Source organism: Dendrobates tinctorius, unplaced genomic scaffold (assembly GCF_039654945.1).
Source record: "Dendrobates tinctorius isolate UK_male_01 unplaced genomic scaffold, ASM3965494v1 ptg000075l, whole genome shotgun sequence".
NCBI lineage: Eukaryota > Metazoa > Chordata > Amphibia > Anura > Dendrobatidae > Dendrobates > Dendrobates tinctorius.
This window is the reverse complement of record NW_027361743.1, coordinates 29,815,094-29,827,930: the sequence shown is the minus strand read 5'-3', so window position 1 is coordinate 29,827,930 and position 12,837 is coordinate 29,815,094. Positions and strand designations below refer to the sequence as shown.

Here is a 12,837-nt window from a genome sequence, read left to right as displayed (position 1 = left end):
CATGCAAGAGAATAGGAAATCAGGAAGGGGCCAGCACTTTTTCACACAACTGTATGTCTTGGATAATATCCATAGTGATGTTGCAAGTGTCATTAACCCTTCTCTGACATTAGACGTACTATTCAGTCCATGTGCCTTGGGCTTGTCTGACCATGGACGGAATAGTACGTCATAGCGATCGGCCGCACACATGGGTGGCGTGCGGCCGATCGCGGCCAGGTTAGCTGATTCTCACAGCTGACACCCGACACTAAGTGTCAGAAGCAGTCACAGACCGCTCCCGACATTTTAACCCCTGGAATTCTGCGATCGAACACGATCGCAGCATTCCGGGAACAGGCAGAGGGCTGACAGCCCCTCTGCCTTTGGATCGTAGACCCCGCGGCGTGACGCGGGGTCCTGATCGCTGCTATGGTAACCCGATGTCGTCATGACATCTGGGTTACCAAAGCTGAGAAACTTCCTGTAATGCGCAGTGCATCAGGAAGTCTCTCAGGTCAGTGGGCAGAAAGTGCAGCGCTGACAGCTTATATAGCATGCAAATGCTGCTTCATATGACTTTTTAATTGTACGGCTGTACGTTATAAACTTCTGTGAAGCCCTTGAGGGTTCAAAGTTCTCACCACATATCTATATAAGTTCCTTGGGGGGGTCTAGTTTCCAAAATGGTGTCACTTGTGGGGGGTTTCCACTGTTTAGGCACATCAGAGGCTCTTCAAACGCGACATGGCGTCCGATCTCAATTCCAGCCAATTTTGCATTGAAAAGTCAAACGGCGCTCCTTCCTTTCAGAGATCTGCCATGCGCCGAAACAGTGGTTTACCTGCATATATGCGGTATCAGCGTACTCGGGACAAATTGTACAATCACGCTTGGGGTCCAATTTCTCCTGTTACCCTTGGTAAAATAAAAAAAATTGGATCTGAAGTAAATTTTTTGTGAAAAAAAGTTATGTTCATTTTTTTTTTTTAAACATTCCAAAAATACCTATGAAGCACCTGAAGGGTTAATAAACTTCTTGAATGTGGTTTTGAGAACCATCAGGGGTGCCTTTTTAGAATGGTGTCAGTTTTAGGTATTTTCTATCATATAGACCCCTCAAAGTGGCTTCAAATGTGATGTGGTCCTTAAAAAAAAAAATGGTGTTGTAAAAATAAGAAATCGCTGTTTAACTTTAACCCTTATAACTTCCTAACTAACTAACAAAAAAAATTGGTTTATAAATTGTGCTGATGTAAAGTAAACATGTGGGAAATGTTACTTATTAAGTATTTTGTGTGCCGTATCTCTGTGATTTAAGGACATAAAGATTCAAAGTTGGAAAATTGCAAAATTTTCAAAATTTTCACCAAAATTCAATTTTTTTCACAAATAAACACAAGCTATATATGAATGAAATTTTACCACTATCATGAAGTATAATATGTCATGAGAAAACAATGTCAGAATCACCGGGATCCATGGAAGCGTTCCAGAGTTATTACCTCATAAAGGGACAGTGGTCAGAATTGTAAAAATTGGCCCGGTCATGAACGTGCAAACCACCCTTGGGGTAAAGGGGTTAAAGGTTGTTACCTGGCAACAGAAATCATAAGTGATGAAAGAAAATGTAATTTTAAATAAGTTGTTAATTAGCAAATAAAGCTTGTTTTTATATTGAAGTAATCACTTTAGTACATCAGAAAGGCAGCAGCAGATCTTTATCTTCCTACAGCACATACTCCCAGGCACCTGACCTGTCCTAACCTTCTAGGGCAGGATTCTGTCAGTGGTAACAAGACAGAGGCCTTTCTGATGTTCTACAAAGATTACTTCCATACAAAAAACAAGTTTGATTTTACAATTATTAAATGTATTTATTTATAGCTGCCCGGGCATAGTAACTATCTACGATTAATTATAACAAATTATAATGATTATATCTATATATAAAGCTGAGTGTATAGCCCTGCCCACTCCGCATAGCCACATTCACTATAATATCCCACATCATCCCATCAGCCAGAGCCACCGGAGTACTACCACTAATATCCCACCTCATGCCATCAGAGCGACCGGACTACTACCCCTAATATCCCACATCACCCTGTCAGAGCCACCGGACTACTGCCCCTAATATCCCACATCATCCCGTCACAGCCGTCGGACTACTACCCCTAATATCCCACATCATTCCGTCACAGCCACCGGACAACTCCCCCTAATATTCCACATCATCCCTTCAGCCAGAGCCACCTGACTACTACCACTAATATCCCACATCATCCCGTCAAAGCCACCGGACTACTACCCCTAATATCCCACATCATCCCATCACAGCCGTCGGACTACTACCCCTAATATCCCACATCATTCCGTCACAGCCACCGGACTACTCTCCCTAATATTCCACATCATCCCTTCAGCCAGAGCCACCTGACTACTACCACTAATATTCCACATCATCCCGTCAGCCAGAGCCACCAGACAACTACCACTAATATCCCACATCATCCAGTTACAGCCACCTGACTACTACCCCTAATATCCCACATCATCCCATCAGCCAGAGCCACCAGACTACTACCACTAATATCCCACATCATGCCATCAGTTCCACCGGACTACTACCCCTAATATCCCACATCATCCAATCAGAGCCACTGGACTACTACCCCTAATATCCCACATCATCCCGTCAGCCAGAGCCACCTGACTACTACTACTAATATCCCACATCATACCGTCAGAGCCACCGGACTACTACCCCTAATATCCAACATCATCCCTTCAGCCAGAGCCACCAGACTACTACCACTAATATCCCACATCATCCCATCAGAGCCACTGGACTACTACCACTAATATCCCACATCATCCCGTCAGCCAGAGTCACCGGACTACTACTCCTAATATCCCACATCATTCTATCAGAGCCACCGGACTACTACCCCTAATATCCCACATCATCCCGTCAGAGCCACCGGACTACTACCCCTAATATCCAACATCATTCTGCCAGAGCCACCGGACTACTACCCCTAATATCCCACATCATCCCGTCAGCCAGAGCCATCGGACTACTATCCCTAATATCCCACATCATCCCGTCAGCCAGAGCCATCGGACTACTACCCCTAATATCCCACATCATTCTGTCAGAGCCATCGGACTACTACCCCTAATATCACACATCATCCCGTCAGCCAGAGCCATCGGACTACTACCCCTAATATCCCACATCATCCCGTCAGAGCCATCAGACTACTACCCCTAATATCCCACATCCTAACTTCCATACCGGAGATCACTTTAATAGGGAAGATATGCCTATGGGACGAAGGATGTGTGATTGGAATATGGGCTGGGGGGATTAATTTCTGTCATGTGCTCTCTGCTCCTTTCTGGGGGGCAGACAGTGGCTGGGAGCTTATGTTCCCGGGGACGCTAGATTTCTCCCACCATGGCAGTGTCTGTGGAGGGGTTGTCGTGGAGTGAGAAAACTATTGCTCATAGCAACCTATCACAGCTCAGCTTCTTTGCTTAGTGATTGGTTGCAAGGAAAACTGTTGCTCATAGCAACCAATCACAGCTCAGCTTCTTTAAACAGCTCTGGTGATGCTTCGTGATTGGTTGGTGATACACATACATACATACATACATACATACATACATTCACTTTTATTCATAGAGATTACCTCTTTCTCGTTTCTTTTTTTTTTTCATTCCCACAGAATCCCTGTAAAAAAATTTTATCATCTACTATATAGTTGTCTAATTCTGTCTGTCTGTTTGTAATGGAAATCCCGCATCACTGATTGGTGGCAGTGGCTAGCGCCGCAGATGTCCTGACGGTTGCCGCGGGTCATCTCCTGCCGCACGGAGGTCAGTGGCGACGCAGCCGGTCAAGCCCAGGATGCAGAATATCACAGACAACATCGGGAACAGGAGACACCACAACAAACTGCCGCTAGGCAGGAACACTATGCAGGAACTACATACATATTCTAGAATACCCGATGCGTTAGAATCGGGCCACCATCAAGTATTATATAACAGTGCGTCCTACGTCAGGTTCCCATGTATGGAGTGGCCTCAGGAGCTGAGCCTGCACCATACCCAGCAGATGTCAGCTGTGTTGCACAGCTGAAATCTGCCTGTAAATGCAACAATTCGAGTTTGAAATTAAATTACGCAATTGCCAGTGTGCGCACACAGGCTTCTGTTGGCCGACCTGATGAAGGCCGTCATAGCTCCAACCTTTGTCATCCTGCAAGCTGAGCCTGTGCCTTGAACTTCAGAGGAGGACATTACTTGTTCTATATACTGGTATATACCATATATACTCGTGTATAAGCCGAGATTTTCAGCCCATTTTTTTGGGCTGAAAGTCCCCCCCCTCTCGGCTTATACACGAGTCATATACCTTGGGGAAGGTGGGGGAGGGGGAGCGGGGGTGTCAGAGATCATACTGACCCCCCCGGTGCAGTCTCTGCAGCCCCCCGCTTCTCCCACGGTCTCCCTTCCTGCCTTCAGCGGTCACGTGGTACTGCTCATTATACTCATGAATATGTGCATATTCATGAGTTTAATGAGTGGCACCACATGACTGCTGAAGGAAGAGCTGCTGGAGACCATGGGAGTCGGAGAAGCGGGGCTGCAAAGACCGTGCCAGGAGGGGGTAAGTATATCCAATATTCACCTGTACCGGGTCTATCACTGCTCACCGCTGTCTGCCGCTTCCTGTGTCAGTGACGTTTAGGCAGCAGGGGGCGTGGTGATGTGGTTAGTGCGTGCCACGCCCTCTGCTGGCTGAACAGTCACTGACACAGGAAACGGCAGACAGCGGTGAGCAGCGATGGACCCCGGTCAGGTGAATATCTCAGGTGTCGGGTCCTGAGCAGGAGAGGTGAGTATGGCATTTTTTTTTTGCAGCAGAAGCATATGGGGTCATATTCTATGGAGCAGCATATGGGGGCATATTCTATGGGGCAGCATATGGGGGCATATTCTATGGGGCAGCATATGGGGGCATAGTCTATGGGGCAGCATATGGGGGCATAGTCTATGGGGCAGCATAGTCTATGGAGCAGCATATGGGGGAATATTCTATGGGGCAGCATATGGGGGCATAATCTATGGGGCAGCACATGGGGGCATAATCTATGGAGCAGCATATGGGGCATAATCTATGGAGCATTTTATGGGGGCATAATGTATGGAGCATCTTATTGGGGCATAATCTATGGAGCATCTTATGGGGGCATTATTAACCTTTGTGCAGCATTATATGGGGTGTATTTTGTATGGAGCATCTTATGGGGCCCATCATGAACTGTATGGAGCATTATATGGGGCTCCTGATTCAATATGGATATTCAAAACATTTAACCTACAGATGTCTCAATTAATTTTACTTTTATCTATTCTTATTTTTGAAATTTACCAGTAGCTGCTACATTTTCCACCCTAGGCTTATACGCGAGCAGCATATGGAGCAGCATATGGGGGCATATTCTATGGAGCAGCATATAGGGTCATATTCTATGGAGCAGCATATGGGGGCATATTCTATGGGGTAGCATATGGGGCACATTCTATGGGGCAGCATAGGGGGCATAGTCTATGGAGCAGCATATGGGGGCATATTCTATGGGCCAGCATATGGGGGAATATTCTATGGGGGCATAATCTATGGGGCAGCACATAGGGGCATAATCTATGGAGCAGCATATGGGGCATAATCTATGGAGCATTTTATGGGGGCATAATGTATGGAGCATCTTATTGGGGCATAATCTATGGAGCATCTTATGGGGGCATTATTAACCTTTGTGCAGCATTATATGGGATGTATTTTGTATGGAGCATCTTATGGGGCCCATCATGAACTGTATGGAGCATTATATGGGGCTCCTGATTCAATATGGATATTCAAAAACATTTAACCTACAGATGTCTCAATTAATTTTACTTTTATCTATTCTTATTTTTGAAATTTACCAGTAGCTGCTACATTTTCCACCCTAGGCTTATACGAGAGTCAATAAGTTTTCCCAGTTTTTTGTGGCAAAATTATGGGGGGTCGGCTTATACTCGGGTCGGCTTATTCACGAGTATATACGGTAATCACAGGGTTGAGTCCTATAAAGAGTCTAAAAACATAAAGCAAATAAAGTTTAGAAAAAAATATAAGATTTCAAATCATCCCTTTCTCCTGCGTTAAAAATAGAAAAATAAGAAGTATATTTGCTATTGTCACATCCACAAAAGTCCAATCTATCAAAACAATTAATTAACCCATAAAGAGAAAAAAATAGCAGAATTGCTACAAAATTGCATCAAAAAGCCATCAAAAAACTTTTAACTTTTATGTACTGCAAAATTAGATCAATAGAAACATCAGCTTGCCATACAAAAAAACTAGCTGTCACACAGCTCCATTAATGGAAAAATAGCAAAAGTTACATATCTCGGAAACTGATTAAACAAATCCATTTATTTTTTTATATAAAAGTATGCAATTATTTTTTTATCACTTAAATATAGAAGAAACTATACAAGTTTGGTATTGAATTAATTATACTGACCTGTAAAATCATATTGCCAGGTCACTTTTACTGCACAAAGAACACCATAAAAACAAAACAAAAATACTCTGGGGATATTGTATTTTTTTTTCAACATGTCACCGCACGTGTAATTTTTTTCTTTTTTTTTTCAATACATTATATAGTAAAATGAATGGTGCCATTCAACTACAACTTGTCTCCCAAAAATACAAAATGTGATATATCTAAGTCAATAGAAAAATAATAAAAGCTATAGAAGGAAGGGGTTATAGGATCAGTCAATGACATATAGGGTATCTTCATCCACTATGCGGCACAAACAAGACAATTTTCTTTCCTTTCGGAAAAGAGCTAATTTACATGCTTTTCCCATGTATGTTGTTATGGATTGATTTTGGAATCTCTTATTTCTATCTACATGTTATGTATCTTCTATTACAGGTGTGGAGACATGATTGTTGCAGTTAATGGCTTATCTACTGTGGGAATGAGCCACTCAGCTCTTGTCCCAATGCTGAAAGAACAAAGGAGCAAAGTCACACTTAGCGTGATCTCATGGCCCGGTAGCCTGGTCTAATGCCGCGATGATCCATCTTCTTTGCTCTCAATCTAGTCCAGAGCTGTTCCTCATCTCAGCTTCAATAACTTCATAGAAAGATGTTCAGAAGTGATCCACATAGGACTCGGACATGCTCACCTGGTCCAGTTTCAAGGCGCCATTGCTTTTCTTCCAGCCATCCTTAAAACCATATTCTGACGGGAGTCTGTAGATCGTGCTGCGCCATCAGCTCATATACAATAAAGTTTCGCCGTAGAGGTTATGTCAAGCCATTGAGTAAAAGTTTTGTTTTTTGGGGTTTTCTTTTGTGCCACGGTTATAGTGTTCGATGGCCCTCGCTACATTGTCAGCAACAAAATTATCTGTAATATTCAGAAAATTTTCTCTGTAAATGTAAAAGCCAAATCCACCACCCAACGCCTGCTGCATTTCTATATAGACTTTTGTGCTGCTGTGGGACCTTTTTATTGGTTTACCTCATGGGGACATTGCCAATAATTTGTGTCCAATTAGAATGATATCATTCATCTGCCTGTGGCGGCTTTGAAAATTCCCAAAAAATACAAATGCAAACAATATTGAGGGCCAAAGCAAAAACTTGCATAAATGGGTTTTGTACTGTGCAATAACTGTTTATTCTCTTTTTTGGGGGGGTGTCAATTTAATACAGTGTATCCTGTCAAAGAACAAGGGGATTCATCTCAAGGTTTACTAACCTGATAATGAATGTGTTGTTTTTTTTGTTAGTCTGATAAACTTTTGATATTTTTACTGCGATATTTCTATTTGGACGTGCTTGTGTTTGTGGACTTTTTACAAGGTCGGACATGATGTCAAGTAATAATGCTTCAATCGAGATTGGGACCCCTGCGGCGTCCCTACCAGACAATAAAAGATGTACAATTTCTGTGATGAGTGTTGTGGGAGAAAGTATCTATGCATCATGGGGCATATATTTCAATATTGAGGGGATTTCTTTAGCGCAGGCTGCTTTCGTTCCATTTATACAGTATATGTGACCATTTTGTGAATCTGTTCCTAGAGGTGGCAATACCTCCCACTGAAATGGGATCTAAAATGACGCTGGCAGTCTCTACCGATTTCAATACGGTCAATCTGATTTTTCTTCTGCCATCATAAATAACAGAATAGCCAAAAGGTGCCCCAACACAAATGTGAACAGAGCCCAAGAGATGACTAGTAAACTCCTCCGATAGAAAAATAACATTATGTTTAGATCAGATAATCATAAAACTCACCCACTATAAAAGAATTCAATTTGTGTCACGGTCACGTGTGTCTGGACGCAGGGAGTACCGCAAGGCGAACCCATGTGACACACATGACCCTGGATACACCGCCTCCAGTGGGGCGAATTTAAATAATAAACATGTGCAGCTGGATACACTGCCTCCAACTGGTGAATTTAGACATTACACGTATATACAAGTCTGGAAACCCCGCCTCCAGTAAGGCGAATTTAAACAATAAGGGAAACATTAACAATGGTGGGCCCTGCGATAGGGAATAGGGAAGTGGAAACCTCCTGAGCTCCCCTGAGCCAGTGTCCCTGCACTCCTAGCGTTCCCTATGCCGGTTCCACACCGGGCGCACAAAAGGGAACCTAAAAACCCTAGCTCGTCCTGACCTAAACCCTCACTAGGGAATTGGTCGGTGCGGAAACTAATCCCACCACTGCACTAAAACACACACAAGGGAAAATGACAATACAGGGGAAACACCACTTAGCTTTGCTCTGTTGCGTACGCTCCTAGCAACAGAGCCCACCAATTGCAGCTGTCCAGTAACAGAGTCTCAAAGATGAGTTCAGCTTCTGCCAAAACGTCCAGCATTCTTGAGTCCAGCTCTCAGCAATCAAGTCCCGCATGCTGAATGCAACTCTCTCCATAGTCGTCATTCCACCAAGCCATGCAAGCACTTCCTGCCAACACCATAAACTGTGACTCCACCACGCCATGGCAGCCCTTCTTGCAGACCACCTAGCTGCCACTCATCCCCTCTGGCTGGGCTGCGCAGGACTCATGTTCAGCTCCTTCATTCACCCAGGCTTCCTTGTGAATCACTAACACAATCAATATCACCAACAGTGATTGAACCCACCTGGCTCCCTTTTATAGAGCCTAACACCTGATTTGTAATTGCGTGCACATTAACCCTAAAACTAAGGTGTGATACCACTCACCACCACCGGGCAACTTAGAATGAAACACCACGTGTAATAATTCTAATGGCCACCGGGGGCAATCACAACACACTTTGGCACCAAGCCAAAGGAAAAAAAAGTTCACTTTTCCATTTAAACTGGCCTGGATTATGACAATTTGATTTCCTTTTAAAGGGAACCTGTTACATCGAACATGCAGTCTATTCTGCCTGCAGCTTGTTATAGAGCAGGAGGGGCTGAGAAGATTGATAAATGGATTTGTAGGAAAAGATTCCGAGTCAGTTGTAGTTTATTCACTGAAGTCCCTGCTCATTTTGGGCTTAGTAGTCAAGTGGGAGGTCCTTATCAGTGATTGAAAGTTATCCGTCACTGATTAGGACCGCTCAGATGAATGCTAAGCACAAATTGATCAGGGATTTCAATGAATGAATTACAAGTTATCCTGATTTTTTTTTCCAAAAACCTATAAAATAATCTAATTAGCTCCTCAGCATTTTAAGTGGATAAGGTCCCTTAAAAGAGGATCTGTCACTTCTGCTCCTGACATGTCCGTTTCAGTAAGTCTTGCATTATTTTCTCATAGTTGTGCACTGTGATATTTCTCTGTGTTCCTGTTGATTTATATGGATAAATGGTGTTGCTATTACCCCTTATTAAAGCAGCGTGTCCCTACACAGCATGAAACTAGTAGCACTGACAATGTCATGGAGTGGTCAGAGACACACAGGCTTGGACTGGCCCACAGGAGAATAGGCGAATCCTCCGGTGGGCCACCACTCTCTTATATGAGCAGTACTTGGAACTATATACTTGAATCACTATGTACAAAGGCGGCATCTTATTCATCTAACAATCTACCTAGTTCATTGTTATACAAATTTGTGATTGTGGATAAAGTCACATTTCCATGTAGCTGAAAAGTGGGGCCTTGGAGTTGGTTATAGGTGGACCCTTGGTGTCCCACTTTGACACTGGAGACCCACCCCTTAACTGGTAACACCCAGCTGCCAATTTATTCATACATTTCTGGGAAAAATAACAGAGGAACTGCACAACACAGAGCTCTAAGAAAAGTTGTGCCACAATTGTCATTTTATGTAGAATTCAAGCATTTACTAAAAAAGAAATGTCATCAGAGCGGATGGGTCTTCTTTAAAGGACATAACCTTATTCAGCATCCACAGCTGCCATTAACAGTGCTGATGTACAGTTGTGGCCAAAAGTATTGACACCCCTGCAATTCTGTCACATAATACTCAGTTTCTTCCAGAAAATGATTGCAAACACAAATTCTTTGGTATTATTATCTTCATTTAATTTGTCTTAACCCCTTTCTGCCATCCGACGTACTATCCCGTCCATGGGACCTGGGCCCCTATGCCCATGGACGGGATAGTACGTCTACCGCGATCAGCGGCGCCCACGTGGTGAGCGCCACTGATCGCGGCCGGGTGTCAGCTGATTATCACAGCTGACACCCGGCACAATGTGTCAGGGGCGGTCACGGACCGCCCCCGACACGTTAACCCCTTGCACACCGCGATCAAACACGATCGCGGTGTACCGGGGGTTAAAGGGAAGCATCGGCAGAGAGGGGGCTCCCTCCGTGCTTCCCTGAGCCCCCCACGGCAGCGCAATGTGCAGCGCTGCTGCAGGGGGCTCCTTTCCTGCAGGCCCCCGAATCCAAGATGGCGACTGGGGCCTTCGGGGGCCTGCAGGAAGCTGGCTTCCTCAGTGCCTGCAAAGCGCAGGCAAGAGGAAGTCTTCTTCAATGCCTGTGACAGATTGCTGATCTGTCACAATGATCTGTGATGTGACAGATCAGCGATCTGTCACAGGACAGTGATGTCCCACCTGGGACTATTTAATAAAGTTGAAAAAAAAATAAAAAAAAGTGTTAAAATAATTTAAAAAAAATCGCCAAATAAATTAGAAAAAAAAAAATATTCCCCCAAATAAATCCATTTTTTGGAAATAAAAAAAAACAAACAATAAAAGTACACATATTAGGTATCGCCGCGTCCGTAGCGACCCGCCCTATGAAACTGTCCCATTAGTTAACCCATTTAGCAAACCCCTTAAAAAATAAAAATAAAAAACGAAGCAAAAAATAATGATTTATTATCATACCACCAAACAAAAAGTGTAATAACGCGCGATCAAAAAGACGCATATAAATATCCATGGTACCGCTGAAAACGTCATCTTGTTCCGCAAAAAACGAGCCGCCACACAGCATCATCAGCGAAAAAATTAAAAAAGTTATAGCTCGCAGAATAAAGCGATGCAAAAATAATTATTTTTTATATAAAATAGTTTTCATTGCATAAAACCGACAAAACATAAAAAAAGACCTAAATGAGGTATCGCTGTAAGCGTACTGACCCGAAGAATAAAACCGCTTTATCAATTTTACCTCACGCGGAACGGTGTAAACGCACTCCCCCAAAAGAAATTCATGAAACGCTGGTTTTTGTTCATTCTGCGTCCCAAAAATCGGAATAAAAAGCGATCAAAAAATGTCATGTGCCCGAAAATGGTACCAATAAAAACGTCATCTCGTCCTGCAAAAAATAAGACCTCACACGACTCGGTGGGTCAAAATACGGAAAAATTATAGCTCTCAATATGTGGTGATGCAAAAACTATTTTTACAATAAAAAGCGTCTTTTAGCGTGCGACAGCTGCCAAACATAAAAACCGCCATAAATAGTAAATCAAACCCCCCGTTATCACCCCCTTAGTTAGGGAAAAATAATAAAATAAAAAAAATGTATTTATTTCCATTTTTCCATTAGGGCTAGGGTTAGGGTTAGGGTTAGGGCTAGGGTTAGGGTTAGGGCTGAGATTAGGGTTAGGGGTGTGTTGGGGTTCGGGTTGGAGTTAGAATTGGGGATTTCCACTGTTTGGGCACATCAGGGGCTCTCCAAATGCAACATTGCGTCTGATCTCAATTCCAGCCAATTCTGAGTTGAAAAAGTCAAATGGTGCTCCTTCCCTTCCAAGCTCTGCCATGCACCCAAACAGTGTTTTACCCCCACATGTAGGGTATCAGCCTACTCAGAACAAATTGCAAAACAATTTTTGGGGTCCAATTTCTCCTGTTACCCTTAGGAAAATAAAAAATTGGGGGCAAAAATATCATTTTTGTGGAAAAAAATGATTTTTTTATTTTCACGTCCAAGCGTTATAAACTTCTGTGAAGCACTTGGGGGTTCAAAGTGCTCACCACACATCTAGATAAGTTCAGTGGGGGGTCTAGTGTCCAAAATGGGGAGTTTCAATAGTTTAGGTACATCAGGGGCTCTCCAAACGCACATGACACTCGCAGACCATTCCATCAGAGTCTGCATTCCAAAACGTCACTGCTTCCCTTCCGAGCCCCGACGTGTGTCCATACAGTAGTTTTCTCCCACATATGGGGTGTCAGCGTACTCAGGACAAATTGGACAACAACTTTTGGGGTCCAATTTCTCCTGTTACCCTTGGGAAAATGAAAAAATTGGGGACTAATTGATCATGTTTGTGGAAAAAATGCGATT

The 12,837-nt window shown here is 43.4% G+C and overlaps 1 protein-coding gene across 6 annotated transcripts in view; it reads left to right on the top strand.

Annotated features, from left to right (window-relative positions):
- Positions 1-8,022, top strand: part of LNX2 (ligand of numb-protein X 2) — a 262,034-nt gene extending 254,012 nt beyond the window's left edge. For all 6 annotated transcript variants that reach the window (XM_073583140.1, XM_073583135.1, XM_073583139.1 and 3 more), the window contains one exon: positions 6,993-8,022. In XM_073583140.1, coding sequence (XP_073439241.1) covers positions 6,993-7,128 — 136 coding nt within the window. In that variant the 3' untranslated portion in view covers positions 7,129-8,022. The remainder of the gene's footprint in view (positions 1-6,992) is intronic.
- Positions 8,023-12,837: the final 4,815 nt, after the last annotated feature.